The following is a 17,638-nucleotide window of genomic DNA, read 5'->3' on the forward strand; positions in this document are numbered from 1 at the left end:
TTCTAATAAGTTTCAAGATAGTACATAACTATAAATGTGAAAAATGTTTTTCGGTGTACACGTTTCCATGATTGGTCCTTTCTATATTTTTTGTTGTTCCAATTAAGTAGGAATTTCATTATTCCCTTTACCGAACAATTTCAGTTCTAATGGAGGAAAGGAGAGTTACATCAGGGAAGTCCTTGGATTGTACATCGAAGATTAAATCACTGTGGCAATTTGTCACCTCTGTCCATTGCTTTTGGTATGCGTAGTGATGTTCTGGAAGAAACATAAGATTTTATGTTTGCACACGATTTTCTGGGGAACCTGGTGTACAGATAGATTTGGGTATTTTTGTTCCTACATTGCACATAACTTTTGGGCCGACATTTTAATATATTTTTTTGGGGTGCGTATTGGTTGTGATTCATGTGATTTTTATTATTTTTGTGGTTTGTGGGCCGAATGCCAAATATTTTTTCTTCCACTCTGCCATAATTTGATGTAGCACTACGTGAGAAAGAAATATGTTAAGAGAAGTTACCTAAATAGCTAGACAGGGGAAAGATAAGAACGACAAGAAGTAAAAGAGACATAAATGTATGTTTAATTATGAACAAAATTGGTAGAAAAAACACAAGAAATCAGTGGCCTTTTACTGAGGTTTGGTTGGAACTAGAAACTTAAGGAAAGAAAGAGTAAGGTAGAGAGAAATGAGAGATGGGCTAATTAGTTTGTGTTGAATACTAACACTTGTGCTTTCTCTCTTCTTGATTTGCAATCATTGTGGGTTAGCACTATGGTGTCTTTGAGTCCTTCCTTTGCTTTGATTAGTATCTATTTGATGAAATTGATCTTCAATTATTTATACAGACTTTGTGCAATCTGGACTATGATTCATCCTTTTATTACATGTCTTTCTAAAATATTACATATGGACAATTTTTCAAGCAACGACTCCGATGAAATTGCATCAATTTAGTTGCCTAACTAACTACTCTAACCAATTCTCTCTCTTTTTTTTATATAAAAGTGTGTACTTTACTAATTGTATTTTTTCCATTTTTTTTGTCGTATTATGCTATTTATTTTAGTACAAGTGCTACATTGTGTAGAAACTATTGATAAGCTTAAGAGGTCATCCATTGTTGGTCAACTTATACTCTGGCAGAACCATGCATTTGTGGATTGGATCTTAACACGTTGGGATTGAGTACAGTCAACATGTGTAGAAGGTGGACCACCTGAGGTCACACTAGAAACTTCCATGGGTCCATTCACTATCGAGTTGTACTACAAACATGCTCCAAGAACTTGTAGAAACTTCATTGAGCTATCTCGAAGAGGTTATTACGACAATGTCAAATTCCACCGCATTATTGAGGATTTTGTTGTGCAAGGTGGAGATCCTACTGGTACAAGTCGTGGTGGCGAATCAATATATGGTTAGAAATTTGAAGATGAGATAAAACCCGAGTTGAAACATATTGGTGCTGGTATTCTCTCCATGGCAAATAATTTATATCCACCCAGGTTTGATATTAAATAGAGTTTTTGTTGTATTGTTTTGCCATGTCAATTTTGAATATGTAGTTTGCGATTTTGTTCCTATCGTTTGTCGAGGTATCTCGCTTACATCACATGAAATTTTATTAGACCGTGCATGTTTGAATTTATCTATTAAGAATATCTTTATCATCATTGTTCAAATAGTGATAGTGACGACTTATTTTACATCACTATCCATAAGCAATTATTTGATCTAGCTAAAAAAATTAGTACATGCTAATTTTCAGAGTAGTTATTAATGTTGATGGTGTAGGTGACTGAGTAGAAGACAATATGAATTGGGAATGAGTTTATAGTGTTAGCTTGAAAAGTAGCATTATCAAGGATAATAAATTCAAAACAGCGTTACAAGCCCTTGCATAGTTACTAAACCACTAATTTTCTGTTTCTTTTATTTTTTCTTTTTGAAAGGACTAAACTCGGTAGATTTTTAATGTTTCGTTGGCATGAATTGGACTATATACTTTCGTTTCTTACTGTACTTTATTTGAGTTGAAGCACGTCTTATCCCACTTCATCAGTTCTCATGGATCTCAGATTTCTTTGGGGTGAAGTGTCATACTTGCTCATTTTAAGTTACGGTTTCTTAATCATGTTTTTCTTTTTCTTTTTCTTTTTGTAGTATTTTTCTAAACTTTGGTTTTTTCTAAACAAGGTATACTACTCATGAAAAAATTACATACTATATAGCCTTTACTTTACCAAAAGATTTGGAAAAAAAGCAAAAGTGAAAGATGACATTAATTTTAGATGTTCCTCCTTAATTTATTGCTTTGACTTCATATATTTAGGAAAGAGTCGTGAAAGAACACAAAACACAAGAAGTTGGTTGAGTGAGCCTTAAAACGAGACAAGAAGCATTGTAAGAAAACATAGGCTTCTAGGTTTTATTTTATTCCATAGAAATGGTATGGGCATCCTATTTCTAATTTTAATTGTTCCAATCACACGTAAACTCAAAGTCTTGCAACCGGCAGTTGTTTGATCCTTACATAGACTTTGTTATGTTTCATATTTACTTTTCTTTTCCAGTATGCTTAAGACTATACTTTCCATGGTTTGTCGTGTTGTTTCTACATGGGTCAGATTTTCTTAATTATATCTGTTTGCAAAATAGTATGGTTTGAACTAAAAAAACTATGTCACACGTAGACTCAAAGTCTTGCAACCGGCAGTTGTTTGATCCTTACATGGACTTTGTTATGTTTCATATTTATTTTTCTTTTCCAGTATGCTTAAGACTATACTTTCCATGGTTTGTCGTGTTGTTTCTACATGGGTCAGATTTTCTTAATTATATCTGTTTGCAAAATAGTATGGTTTGAACTAAAAAAACTATGCCCTTTAGGTTGCCATAGTATATAGTGGTCGTGTTTGCATACTGAATTGTGTATTCATGAGAGGCAAGTTGGTAGTTGAAAAGGTTGGCAAACATACAAGCGATACTACCTAAGCGGAGGCGGGCAACATAAAGCATGGGGTGGTAACCTTAAACCAATAATAGCTTAAACGGGGTGAGCAGGAAGATAATAAGAGAGGATTATTGTTGTACAAGAGATACTCGATCTCATCTCCTAATAATTGTAGTGGCCATTGTTTCATGTTTGAACCGGTTGGTCTCCGTAGGCAAATTGTTATCAAAAACACAATTTGGGGAGCCTAGAGCACCAGGCATTCCCTTTCACCTGATAATATTGGATAGAAATACTCCTGTTCCTTATCTCAATATGTTATTTTCTAATATACATATAGCTTAGTGGGGTTGAGGCATTTGGGTGTCATTTATATTAGTTTGTTTATACGGTTTATATATGGTTGAAGAATGAATTTGTTTATTCATAATATGACCAATTTTGTACTTCGTGTTTTTGTGGTTTAACATTTTTTGTGTGTGGATGTTCATTCTAAACTTTTGTTGAATTTTATACTTTCAGGTCCACATCTTTAAGAATAATAGTTTATGTATGTGCTTAAGATTACAATCGCGAAGTGTTCATGCATTGAGTCTTGATACCGTGGTTCCGCAGTCGAGGTTAGCACCAACCTATTATTGATGAATAGGGTTATGATCCTAAATTAATTGCAAATGTTTTGACTTTGTTTTTATATAGCATGTATCCAAGAAAATGGTAGGAAGTACTTTTGTTTTCTTTGTCAACACGTTTTCAATTTTAATTGCATTGAGGGTCATCATATAAGCATAATAGTTTACCCTGATTTAGTTAGAATTTGTTCGTGGAAGAAGTAGTGGCTAGCATGGTAGGTGTTAATGATTCTTGCTAGGGTTTTTTGAGTAGTAGAATATTATATGGACCAGACGTATATAAGAAGCTAGCAATGGCAACATGTCTATAAAACCAGTTTTTGGTTTGGGAATGATTTGTGTGTATTCATTGTAGTCACTCTTCACTATTTGAAGTCAGACTTTTTATTTTCCCTTTTTTTTACAGGTATGTTTGTGACTTCCACAATAGTGGTTTCCAAGATAAAGGTCATTTTCTTTTCTTTATAGATTTTGAAATGGAATGAATATTTTTTTATCATATATGCTAACTAATTTGTTGAAAGGATTTCATTTTTGTGTTGTTGTCGTTACTCATCCTCCATTGTTGGATTAAATGGTTTCATGAGTGGTGTCATGTAGAACCAAAATTTTCAGAAGGTAGCGTAAATAGATTTTCACAATCCCCATACCTAATTTGGGACTAAATGTACACATATGCATCTCTTTTTCACAATACAATAAGAATCCCTAGGACTCTTCTCAAGAAAGCCGGGAAAAAATCTATGAATTATAGAATTCTTATGGTATTTGAAATCGATACAATTTTCGAATCAACTGGGAACCAAAAACAGTTATTGTAGTGCAGACTTTTTGAGATTTGACTAAGTTGATGGCTAGATCTGTTTTTATAAGTACTTTCAAATAGTGGAAATTTCACTAAGCTGAGTCGACTTGATCGAGCTTAAAGTCGAGCGATGTTAAATTGCTCTTTTTTTCCCGATAATCCTAGATGAGAAATTTAGCATCCTAAAGTCTAACATTACTCTTTTCCACAGGACTGCAACACCTAGCTAATGCATATATTGGAATGGGTATTCACCCAGTTGCATCAAACACGTCTCAATCAAGAATGCCCAAGAGAAATTAGTATAAGGTGTTTGCATTGGCTTGACAACAAGGTACCACCAACCTTATAGTCCATCGAATACAAGTGGATTGTGGAAATTGATGAACCTCCTAAAATGAATTTAGAAGTATAAGTAAAAGTTGGCATTTTTTGAAAGATCATCATTGAAGCTCCTTATGGGTGGTTGACCCTTGAATGGGTTTAACTTAATGCATATTTGGTTAATATTGTATTGTTGTGTATTTTATTTCATCAAAGTTTTTTACTTTTATCTGTACAAAGAGTAGACACATCTTTAATGAAGTTTATTGAAGGTGATATTTGGTGGGAGTCATAGTTGTACAAGTTGCATTGCTTGCAAATTGTAATCATTAAGTAGTTCCTTAACTATATATTGTGTCTTTGTATGCAATATATTTAATTAAAGAGGTCTATTTTGCAAAATACATATACCATTGTCAAGTTTCTAGACATATTCCATGATTTAAAAAACTATACCAATAAACATGGCCACTAGAAATGTAGATCAATTGGATATAATAACACCATTAACAATTAACTATATTTTTTATTAAAAAAAATCTACTAAAGTATCTAAATAAAAATATGTACCGTGTTGACCATAAGAGCTCATATTAATATAATTAAAAATTATTCAATTAAGTCAAAAACTGCAACTACACATGTTAAAGTTGACATGTCTTATAGGAATATATGTTTTTTTTGGTGAACATTAAACAAATTATATTGAGTAATTATATATATTAACTTTGTTTTTTTAAGAAACCTAAAGACAACAGTGCTGAAGGCACGGGTTATACCTAGTATGATATATATCCGAAGAAGCTTTTACCTGGGCCATATGATATATCTCATATGATATATATCCAAGGCTATATAAAGCTCTCACGCTTTAGAAGCATTGAAGCCCGACTCTCAACATCTATTTTTTTAGCACAAGATTTCCTTTTTCCTTTCTCGAGGGGAAAAACAACAACAAAAAACAAAACGAAACATAAAAACATAGGTCTCATAAAAAAAACCAAGCAAATGGAGGATGCATCAATTAACAAAGCATTCCTCTGTCCTCAAAACCTCAAAGGCCGTGCATTTACGAGTTTCAACAAGAGTTTTGCCCAAAGTTCCACGCACGAAGAAGAAGTAGATAGATTAGTGCCAACGTTGGCGTCCAAGCAAGGGTTTTAGGGACATGGAAGTGATTGGCGCATAGTTGGAAGTTATAGACTTATAAGCTTTATTGGCTAGGTTTCTATCTGGGACCCGGGCTGAAAGTAAGTCCTAATTCCTAACCTCTGGCTTGGGATCTAAGAACAAGTAACTGTGTTGGCCCAGGTGCACGAAACTTTAATGAACTCAAGATCACAGACACATAACCTTCGATAGTTCCTAAGCGAGAACTGTTGGTCAGGTCCATTTTTTATACACGAGAATCATCACCACTATTGACTATCCTGTCCCACGTCACATGCCCAGAGCCCCAGATACCTCATATAGAGGTGTCGATCATCACTCACACCAATCAATGAATATATTTGAAGTGAGAATCATGTCCTGTTACATAACGAATAAGCCATGAATAAACTTAATCACGGACACTTCACATTGAAAGGTTCTTTTTGGTTCATACTGTTTTTTTTATAAGATGTTGTTAGTTTTATCATTTTTCAACTGCAGGTTGGTTCAGTACATCGACTCTTATGATCCACCACTAAAAGGATTGCAGGGAGGACCTTAATTTTGTCGACCACGCCTTGGGGGACCGAGCTTTGTCATCTTTGCAGCCATTAATGTATGTATTCTATGTTAATGACTAAGTTACACATAACTTTGAAACAGATAGAGTTGCCTCCAAGTAGAGGTGAAGATTTGCGAGATGAAGTGCTTGCTCGAGCTTTATGGACTTAAGGTAAGTTTATGGCCTATAATAAAGATAATAACATTAATAAACCATTTTATTCCCATATATGATATAGTTTTACTCATGAGATAAATGGAAGTTTGTGAGTAAGGTAGGGCTGATTATATCACTTTTTTATCGTTAACTCTTAGTCTATATACGGAGAAAACTGCAGACAAGTGGGGGAAGCATAGAATGGGTGATGAGTGGCATGAGAAGTGGTGGGAACATTACGATGCCTCTGGCCAAGCTGAGAACATTACTATACATTCGTATTGTAAAAATGTCATTCAAGTTAGATCAATTATGTACGATTATTTGGAAACATATGCAATTTTTTATCGCTTCCACGAAGACTAGATGTAATTTTTACATTCATAATGACTTGAGTGGCATAGCCACGGGTTAAATTCTAGTATATATATATATATATATATAGACGTCCCTATAAGAGCGGGGCTATATATATATATATGTGTGTGTGCGTGTTTGTTTTCGGTAATTCACTGATATTTGAAACCACAAGTAAAACCAGAAGAATTAGACAAACAGTCTGTTTTGGCTCCATTTTTTTTTTTTTTTTACTTTTTCTCACGTAGCATAATGACTTCGATCTGTATTCCCTCTTTTGACAAAATCTTAATATCCTAAGGCCTAAGCCCTGAAATTTGGCAACAGAACAATCCTTAAAGAGCACAAAGGAAAGAACTTGGTCTAACACACCACAAGAAATTTATAAGCACATTCGTATTGAAGACCAAAAAGAGTGACCCATAAATGTCACATCCATACACAAGCACACAAACAGGAACAAACCCAGGTCTGAATGGGTCCGTCTCAAAACCCTGCTGAGGCCATATCTTTAATCTAACAACCAAAGATACATAAGTTCAGAACCTTTGGACTTTTGGCACCAACTAACCAAAATAATGGAGTAGAAATACAGAATATACAATTTCATTAGTTGTAATATGCCTGTGCGTGTATCATCCCTTTGAGACGGGCAACTTGTATATCTGCTCTACCGTGGGAAAGATGAAGAGGGTGCTGCTTTAGTTCTTCGTTGGAATAAAAAAATTCTCCTCAGTGGCATTCTACAAGAAGCGCCCTACCCACCCTCCCACCTGCAGTTCACTTCACCATCTACCTCTGCTGCCTCGACAGATCTGAAATATGTTTCCTGATAACTTTGGAGTTTCTTCCTTGCCAAACCAAAGAATCTAAGTTTCATTTCTACACCTGATTACTCTGATAAGCTCTGATTCCCGTCATTTACATTTTTCTGGTAAGCTCCGAGTCCCGTCATTTACATTTTTCTGGTAAGCTCTGAGTCCCGTCATTGCTTGATCATCTGTCAAATGAAGATCACTCCTGGAAAAGACAACTAATTAGCATATATCATAGTCTCATACTGTGATTGAGGAAGCAAAAAAATAACACTTCAAAGGCAATCTCATCGTGTGATTAGAAATGACTTTGGGTGGGGGTGGGTGGGTGGGGGGGGGAATAACACTTCAAAGGCAATCTCATCGTGTGATGGGGGTAATGTGCAATAAACAAACCTGGACACAAAATGTTGTCCTAATATTTGGCATTTGCTATTTGCGAAGACCTAATACTTTTCCAGTATGCAGTCACATAAACTCGTGGAAAAGTTCCTGTAAAAGGAACCCATTCAGGCAGATAATGACTTGTCATGTCAGTTTCGGGTAGGTTGGTCTCATTACAACTATCACCATACAAACAACTTTTCCAAAACATTTATTCACACACACGGAGTAGGAGAATGGCAATTACCATGCTCTAGTCAAGATGCCAACCTAAAACTATCTCCAAATAACTAAAAAATATGTGAAGGCTGCCAACTTCTTATAAGTTGTAGATTCATGGAACTGGAGACATTTTAAAGGGAGTATATTAGTTTTTTGGTAGATAAATAAAGGGGAGTATCTGCAACAAGAAAAGCTCATTTTTTCTGTGACGGCTTTCATATTTCAGTGGTATAAAGAACTCAGAAAGCTTAGGGGCCCGTTGAGCAATTTGTGATTAGGTGGGATTGTTTGTTACACTTAGACATGGGAGGGATTTCAGTTTGGGTTTTCTTAAATGTAATGTTTCCTCTTTCTTCTTTAGCCGCCATTGCTCTATTAATACAATTTCAGTTTCACCGAGCAACATATATTGTGAAAATAAAAAGTGGTACAAAAACAGAGGGAGGGTCTACAGAAGGGGGAAATTACAAAAGCAGAACCCCATTATCTCCTGAATTTTACAACTATGAACTGTGAAAGGTGGATTATGACTTTGCCACCTTTTTCCATTTGTTATTGTTAAAAAAACACTAATAATTTCAAATGACTCCAACTCTCCAGTTTCAAACATTTTTTTTTGTCAAAATGTAAAATAAGTTTCTTTTTGGTGTTTTGGATAACACAAGTAGCGGTGCTAGGGACAAGGGGCAAGCAGTGCACTGGAGGTGCCATAAGGCCGTAGAGTTATGTCCCAGAGCGTGTTGGAGTGATGTGTGCAGTAGGGTGACTTAAGATGTATAAAGACCACGCTAACTATAAGACTCGTTCACCTGAAAAACTGTGTCCTATATTTTAAAACAAAGGAGGACAAGCAAAAAGCAATTCCTACCAGGAGTCTAAAACTCAAACAGGAAGCTCTGGCGCAAGTAGAATGTGGAGAGGAATTGAAGATATTTTGAAGATAGTTCACCATTGGCCGAGGAAATTATCATTTCTATCGAAGGGTTGATAATTCTTTGGTTTAAGAGATGGGAAGGGATACACGTTTTGGCAAATATGACTTCAGATGGGATTCGTTGATGGGCACATGTTACTGTTTCAACATGACATATTTTTCTTTTGTGTTTTTTCCTCTCGCTCATGTACTTGTAATGTATCTACATTCTTCACTTTCTTATATAAGATATCTACACTTTTACCAATCCAAAAAAGAAAAAGACTCGGACAGGATCTATCATCAGAATAATATGCATTACATTCAAAACATTAACTCAGAAAGTCAGCATCATTATTCACGCTAAAGAGATTCATGTTTACTGTCTTGCCTAAAAAAATATTTCTAAGATCAAATAAAAGAACCAAAAAATTGGAGGCGCGTATTTACCATATATTTTCCAAGACAAGCTCCATAAGCACATGGTGTGATGGATGAACTCCAAGTCCAATGAAATTAGGGTCTGTCTATAACACATTAATATACATGTCAAGTTGAACCTTGATATTTTTTGGTTCGCAAATGGTTAGGCCGTCTCAATATTTCAGCTTCTCTGGCTATCTGGATATCTGAAGGCCAAAAAAATTGATGTATAACTTTCAGAAGAAGACGGGGGAGCAGAGCCAAGATTGTTACAAGTAAAATGGCGAGCCAATAAGTAGGCGACTTCACAAGATGATAAATTGTCCTGCAAAAAGTACATAACTCCATAAGCACTGCAAATTAAAGTTTCAGCACAAGTAAATAAAATATTCAAATGACCAAACTAACCCGTAATTGGGGAATATAGGAATCGAATCCAAAATTACTATACAGCCAAAAGTGATGAATATAGATCCCCAGGTAGCAACATGAGTGATCAAAAGCCAACGTTGAATGTCCATTGCTAAGTGAATATTCACAAGGACAACAACTGCAATTGTCCATAGACTTCCAAGACTCCAAATGTCAATTGTGCTATCCTCATATATGAATACAGGTATATAGAAGAGAACAAGGCTTTGCCACATTGTGTCAATCATTGTAATCCAGAAGAGCTTCATGTTATAACTTTCATGCCTATGCCCTGAGGTATAGAGTTTAGGAAACTGGAGCAGCGTCCTATGACTTAAATCCTTGTCTAGAATACCCACAACAATTGTAGGGACAGAAGTATAGATAATAGAGTATAACATGCTACTCCAGTCTGTTAGTGCAGATGAGGTTGAAAAGTCTGTACACAATATATACCTGCAGATAAACAACTTTCAATTGAGAAGAACCGACAAATAGAAGGGGGGGGGGGTGGTTAAAGCAGCGAAACATAAACATAATCCGTGAATACAAGGGATAAACAAATTAAACTGAAACAAATATTCCACATCATATTCAAGTTCTAATTTACAAGTTAATAACAATAGTATCAGCAATCAACTTGTTACAGGTCTGAGTATCTAGCATGCAATATACATATAAACTAGCAATTATAAGATGAAAATCAAATATCGACAAAGGAGAAAGCACTTCCTAATTATGCAATTATATATTATAGGTTCAGTGAAAAGTGAAGACCTATTCAACCTACTAACAAACTTATGAAGAAAATTGTAATCTGCTAAGTTAGCCAGTATAGGATGTCAATTTTGAAACTTTACCAGAACATCGAGTTTCCTGAAACTGGGTATAGCCAAAGCCCACACTTCCCCAATCGACAGTCTTGACCATAAGTCCATAACCAACTCATCGCAGAACCTAATCTACTTTGCAGATTACTTGATTACTTGATTCTCAGTAGAAGTATCTCATATGATAAGGTATCTTGAATTTAGAAAGAAAACAAACTTTTAGGATAAAACTAGTTGAGGAATGAGGAGGTGCTAGAGGGGGCATACAGTTTTGGGGGGCTGTGATTCTCTCAAACCACACACTAATTGGATTAAGGCTTCAGATAACCATCATCAGTTTTATGAAAGAATACCATGTGAGAGGGCAAAAAGCATCAACTCTCAGCAATTGTCATCCGCTGAGCACTATCCATTACCTCCCTAAGTTTGGTTCCCTACTAATTAAATTCTACAGTTATAACAGTAGGCAACAGATACACTAAAGTTATGTGATATTTTATAATGGTTCAGGTTAAATTTTGGTTCGGTGTATATTATTAATCACATAGAAAAAAATGGGCAAAAACAAAACCAAATAAATAAGTAAATTCTCAATCAATTTGTCATATCAATTCTACTTCTTGGCTGGATATGTCTAATAAAGTATCCAGAATAAAGAATGTTTCTGCAAGCTTAAATTTATCTGTCTCTCAAGGAAAATCAACAGAATAGACATATCAGGAGGAACAGCATACCAGAACAACATCAATACAAACACAGCATTGCGATAGAAGTTGTACAAAACCAAATAACCAACACGCTGATAATTCCAATGCCCATGCACAAGGAGTAATCTTTTCAAAAACCGGAACTGTCCCATTGCAAAATCTGATGCCATAACCGCTTGACGTCCTTCCTGACCACAAATTCCAACACCAACATCCGCCATTTGAATCATTGAGACATCATTAGCCCCTGCAGAATATTTTCTATAAGCAGGAAAGCTCAACTGTCATAGAGAAATCTACTCAAACAATAAAAGGTGCTGATGGCAGAGGCAGACTTTCCAGCACATGGCTCACAAAGTTCAAACCTAAAGTCAGAATGAAGCAAAGCATATAATAAACTTACCATCGCCTATTGCCAGTGTCATGTCATCGGTCCTGCTCTTAATTAGATCAACAATACCAGCCTTCTGAAGAGGAGCAACACGACAGCAAAGCACAACCTTACAGGAAATTGCCAGATCAAAAAGCTGTAGATAACACATGCTCTAGATCAGATAATGATTACTAAATTGCTTAAGAATTAGAAGCAGTTCAACTGATATTTTAAGATAATAGCCTTTCAATCAGCCCAATTATGCGAAAATATGAAGGTTTTGAATATGAAAAGGGTAAGAAATAAGAAGGAAATGAATCATGCCTCTCGTTCGAGATCTTTTTCCAAGATGTAGACAAGACTGTTCCCGTCAATTATAAGTGCTAGTGGAGTATTCAGCACACCTGGCACATCTTTTTGCAATTCGATATTCTTGTTCTTATAACCTGCTGGTTTCACTCCATATTTAGTTTTTGCGTCAGCCAAAAGATTTCTGCATTCGTCTTCTGAATAACCGTTTATGATAATCTGCTGCATATCTGAGGTCAAAAGTTTGCAAGAGAGTCCAATTGAAATTGCAGTCTCCTGCTTATCTCCAGTAAGAACCCAGACTTTGATACCTGCTTGCCGGAGGGATTCAATAGTTTCTGGTACACCTTCTTGTAGTTTGTCCTCAATAGCCGTAGCTCCAAGAAGATTTAATCTACATTCAATCAGCGCAGCAGTTTGACGCAGCTTCGTGGTTCTGTCAGTAAGTGAAGTGCTAGCTTCTTCATAACTGAACTGCCACTCATCAAGTTCCGCATCTGTAAGATCCCTTGACGCTACAACAAGTGTGCGTAAACCTTGTGATGAATAATCAGTCAAGTAATGTTGTGTAGCTTGTCTAGTATCGACAGCCACAGGTATTCTGTGACCAGAAATTTCAGTGTCTTTTGCCAAAATACTGAACATTGAAGTATCAGCACCTTTCACCAGAACTTTCACAGCATTGTTGGGAAATCTAATAACAACTGACATTCTCTTGCGCACACTATCAAACTCATGCAGACCCAGTACATCCAACCTAGAATATAAATTTGGATCAGTAGAAAAGATTGGATTTAATAAATTGATAATATATTTATAGCAGAAAGCGTCACAAAAAAAGGAACGATGCAGTAGCTGCCACCAACTTCACCTATTTCACAAGTCACACAGAAGCCACCCTAGATCTACACACCTATATCTACAACCAATTTTTAAGTATCATTCTTGTGTTTTAACCCCCTCTCTTGCAGGAACATTGTCCTAAAATTGAACATTTTTATACAAAATTTAATATAATAATGGTAGTTTCCCAAATCAGATAAAAGTAACAATAATACAATGATAACAATAAAAGCACATTAACAATATTAGTGTACGCTTTCTAATGTTTCAGTGTTTACCTTTGTTTCTCACCATTCACATCAATGACAATGTGCCCAGATGTGCGTTCAATTAGAGTGTACCCATAAGCAGATGCAGCAGTGACAAGAGCTTGTTCATCAGGAGATTCACCCTGATAGTCGATTGCTTCTACATCTCCATGAATCTGAACCCCCATACAACCAGAAGAACTTCGGCTGAGTATTGGAATCACAGTATTACAAGCTGCCAATGTAAGGAAAAACTCATGAGCGCAATCCTTTCCTTTCCATCTAAGTCTTTATGCAGTAGCGCCAACAAGTTCATCGTCAACAGTTATTTCAGATTTAAGCTTCCATCTTTTTTCTTCCTGAAACCCCTGTTGGAATAACAAACCCATATTGTGAGCTCAGAAAAGAGAGATCTCAGACATTAGTTTACAGCATACAATATGCACAGAATAAAGAACCAGGTGTTTTTACTTTCTTATACACAGACACTTAGATAATTAAATGCTCATATGTATAACAACACAATTAGATCGCAGGAAACAACTTCCTGAAGAGAAACAATATTCCAAGACATCCTCATAGTTTAGTTAGCCACAAGGAAATAACAACATTTGCATTCACTGATCACAACATCACATGCTTGCCTAAATCTTGGATAGGATGGGCTAAAGGATTCGTTAAAGAATATAAGCTTTCCAGTCTCCTAGTCTATTTTCAATCCTTGTTTATGCCACCATGAACAATGGACTTAACAGGGGATAAAGGCCAGCTTAAAATTTTCCTTTAGAGCATACAGAAGTTCGCTATGGATCTATGATGGTTTGCTAGGACAGGATTTACGAGTCTACTGGGTGCTTGGCGTCATCAACTAAGTTTGCCATGTGTGGGATGAGCTTGGCCAGATTTGGTGCCAGAGGGATGAGTTGAGAGAGTGGGAGATCGTCCATTGTCTTTCACAATTTTAAAGAGAGTGACTGCTCAAGATGAGTTCATGGAGGAGAGGAGTTTAACCAATTCCTATCTATTGACACAAAATCTAGAAAAAAAGGCTTCGCGACGTGCAGAGTCTCACGTTCAAAGGAGAAAGATCAACTTTGGAATTCAAATTCACGACGGAACTGAATGATGTAGAGTTGGATAATATAGCCTCTTTGCTAGATAGAACGTACAGTACAAGCAACAAACCGCAATACAATTCTAATGAAATGGTGTAAAAAAAAAAAAAAAGGCATGTGAATATCACAGCAAGGAAAGGAGGCAACAGAGTAGCATGCACATGTGGTCTAAACATGCTGAAATAAAATCAGGGGTTGCTTTTCCTTTTTATCTTCTTATTTCAAAACAGCATAGTATACAAAAGCAACAATAACAAGAAAAATTCTTATTAAAGGGCGTTAACTCAGGAAGGGAAGCAATAAACTAGTACGCACATATCGTGTAAACACGAAGTAATAAAAATATTAAAATAGTGGTTGCTTTTCCCTTTTCATCTACTTAATTCAAGACAACATAAATTCTGTTAGGAAGTTAATTTCTAGGTATGCCACTGAATTGCATATATTCTAGTGTCACAATGTGTTTGGCAGAAGCAAAAACAAGTATTCTGACCAACAATTTTTTTTGTGAATAGAGAAATTATTGTACCTGTAATGCCTTCTTCCTGCGATGGATCGTCACCAACATGCAAGGAGTTCCCATAATCCTTCCCATACACAATGGCTCTGCGAAACTCCATTTTGTTTTCAGTCAGTGTCCCTGTCTTATCTGAAAAGATGTATCTAATCTGACCTAGATCCTCATTGATATTTAATGATCTGCACTGGAATCTGGAATTTGTACTTTCGTCATACATCTGCTCATCTTCAATCATGAAGTACGACTGTCCCAACCGAACTAACTCCATTGTAATATACAAAGATATGGGTATCATAATCTGAAACACTATTATAGAACTCAAAAATGAGAAGAATGTCTCCATAGGTAACCCATAATATCTGTAATATTTCCCATTGTTCAACCCATTTGTGATGTAACTTCTTCTGTAATAAGGTAAAATATCAAGCTTATCTTTATGGCGCAAAAGCCATAGGCCCATCCCAGTCGACACGACTCCACACATGAGCAAAAGAAAAATAGATAACCAAAGGGTTTCCCTATTCATATAGGTCTCCAGTCTGCTCCTTTTCGAGGGAGATGCAGCACTGTTCAACATTGCCTTTGTCTCTTGCCCAGCATAGACAACAACACCAATTGCCCACATTGTATTCTTTAGCTGGCAACCACGCAAGATGATGTTTGATTGACTAAGAGGAAACTTATGCCCCCTGAATTCCATATTGGCCATGAAGTCATAAATATTTCTATTGGGCTGCTCACATCTGATCAGCCCCGAAATGTTCCCCCCCTCAAAATCCATTGAACTTGTTTCCTGCCTAGCATACCTTGTCTTCAGGTTTGACTCGCCATCGAGATTCATCGTCTGAATGTATGCTATACCGCTTGGATCGCTCGTCCCTAACAAAACCATGTCGCATGGAATTGTCTCATTAGCACATATTCTAACAACCTCACCAGCCCGAATATTCTTCCATTTCTTCATTCTGAAATGACCATATTGAAGAACTAGAGCCTCTCGGTTATTCTCTTTCCGATCGGACCTGTGTCTTCGCCAATCTTCGTAGCCATCTTTGATAGCTGTAACCGAAAGGACAAACAGTAGAGGAAACAGTGATACAGTTCTTCCAAACACAGCAAGTGGAGGGAGCTGGTTCAGAACAGCAATGGCTAGGAAATACAAGTAAGCAACTCTGTGGAACTGAATAAACAGATTTTTCGGCAAGAAGCTTATAATCGTGTACTTGCTAGTACGAATCTCATTTCCTGTGAACTCAAACTTGTCATTTGTCCTCCTCGCATCATTAACATAAATCAATCTCGCATTCTCCTCCTCACACTCCCCATTCTTGTGGCGACCTCGCTTCCCCTTTTCCGAACTAGAATCTTCAAACCCCAGCATTTCCACATCCATGGTTCCCCTAGATACTACTTTTCTATCATCTCCAACTAAGTTAGTATCAAATGTAAAGTCTTCAGTGTTGTCCTCAAAATGACAACCCAAAGATTTCAAATCTGGGGAATCCGATGTTATCGATAGCAATGGCTGACCAGAAGTCATAAATAATCCTCCATACAACACATTGTAGGAACAAAACCTACAAAATCATAGGACTAGTACCAATTCTCCTATTAGGAATTCCAGCTGCTGCCTTTCCCACAAATTCCATCCCCATTCCTCCTAATTTACCCAACCAATTCCTAACACTTTTTAACAAATATATAAAATGGAGAATTTCAGAACCAAGCAAAGAATCTCAAATCTTATCGTCTCGAATTTCGGGTAAATGAACCTGACACAGATGTATTAATGCACTGAAAACTAAATCATTACTTTTCATAATAAATATTAATAAATAAATAAAGTACAAACTTTTCAGTCAGCGTCAAGTCATTAGTAAGTGGTGCCAGCGTAGATAGAGAGAGAGAGATTTCTGTTTGTATTCGAGTTGCTTAAGTGCAAAAATATATATATATATATTTTTTTTTTGGAAAGAAGAATTAATTATTAGGGTTCATAAAGTGGGAGGAATTGAGGAAACGTAAATGTTTGCATGAATGAATGAGAGAGAGAGAGAGTGAGTGGGTGGCAAAGCATGAAATTGGGCTGGTGTGACGGGTGTCTTTTTATAGTCTGGTCTGCAACTGCTTTCTGGTTTTGTTTCTTAACGTAGGGGACCACACGAAAATACTCTAATTTTTTTTTTTTAAATTAGGAGTTTTGGGAGTTGGTCCTAATCCTATATAAGTTATTTTGTTTTGTTTGCCAATTCACCCTATTTAATAGGACTTTTTGAGTTTTCAACAGATATCGGATCAAAGGAGATTAATTGAATCCTTGACCCAAATAACAACTTTGGGATTTTATTTTTATTTTTATTTTTTTTAGTAACCGAAAAAACTTTGGGACTTTTTTTTTGTTAAACCATCTTGACTTTTTGCTTCTATTTTTTTTTTTTTTTTTTTTTTATTTTTAGCCTTTTTATTTATTTATTTATGTAAGCTAGTATTTGTTATTAGTTGGAAAACAATATGATTTGCTAAAAGTAATTGATATTACTACTCCAGTTATCCAATCAAATCTCATATATTCCT

The 17,638-nt window shown here is 36.0% G+C and overlaps 1 protein-coding gene and 1 long non-coding RNA gene across 2 annotated transcripts; one reads left to right on the top strand and one right to left on the bottom strand.

The window, feature by feature from the left end:
* The first annotated feature begins 1,027 nt into the window (after positions 1-1,027).
* On the top strand, positions 1,028-5,012 carry LOC147490309 (uncharacterized). The gene is made up of 3 exons (XR_015201469.1): positions 1,028-1,515; positions 4,002-4,042; positions 4,612-5,012. It is a non-coding gene; the product is annotated as an uncharacterized LOC147490309 (long non-coding RNA).
* A 2,317-nt stretch (positions 5,013-7,329) lies between these two features.
* On the bottom strand, positions 7,330-16,750 carry LOC147490310 (phospholipid-transporting ATPase 1-like). The gene is given in 8 exon segments (XM_086572062.1): positions 7,330-7,971; positions 9,736-10,033; positions 10,117-10,575; positions 11,684-11,903; positions 12,060-12,183; positions 12,354-13,095; positions 13,460-13,784; positions 15,074-16,750. Coding segments are annotated over 7 exon segments (3,600 nt in total). The 5' UTR covers positions 16,605-16,750; the 3' UTR covers positions 7,330-7,971; positions 9,736-9,834.
* Between the last annotated feature and the right edge of the window lie 888 nt (positions 16,751-17,638).

Source organism: Coptis chinensis, chromosome 7 (genome assembly GCF_015680905.1).
Source record: "Coptis chinensis isolate HL-2020 chromosome 7, ASM1568090v1, whole genome shotgun sequence".
In the NCBI taxonomy this organism is placed as follows: domain Eukaryota; kingdom Viridiplantae; phylum Streptophyta; class Magnoliopsida; order Ranunculales; family Ranunculaceae; genus Coptis; species Coptis chinensis.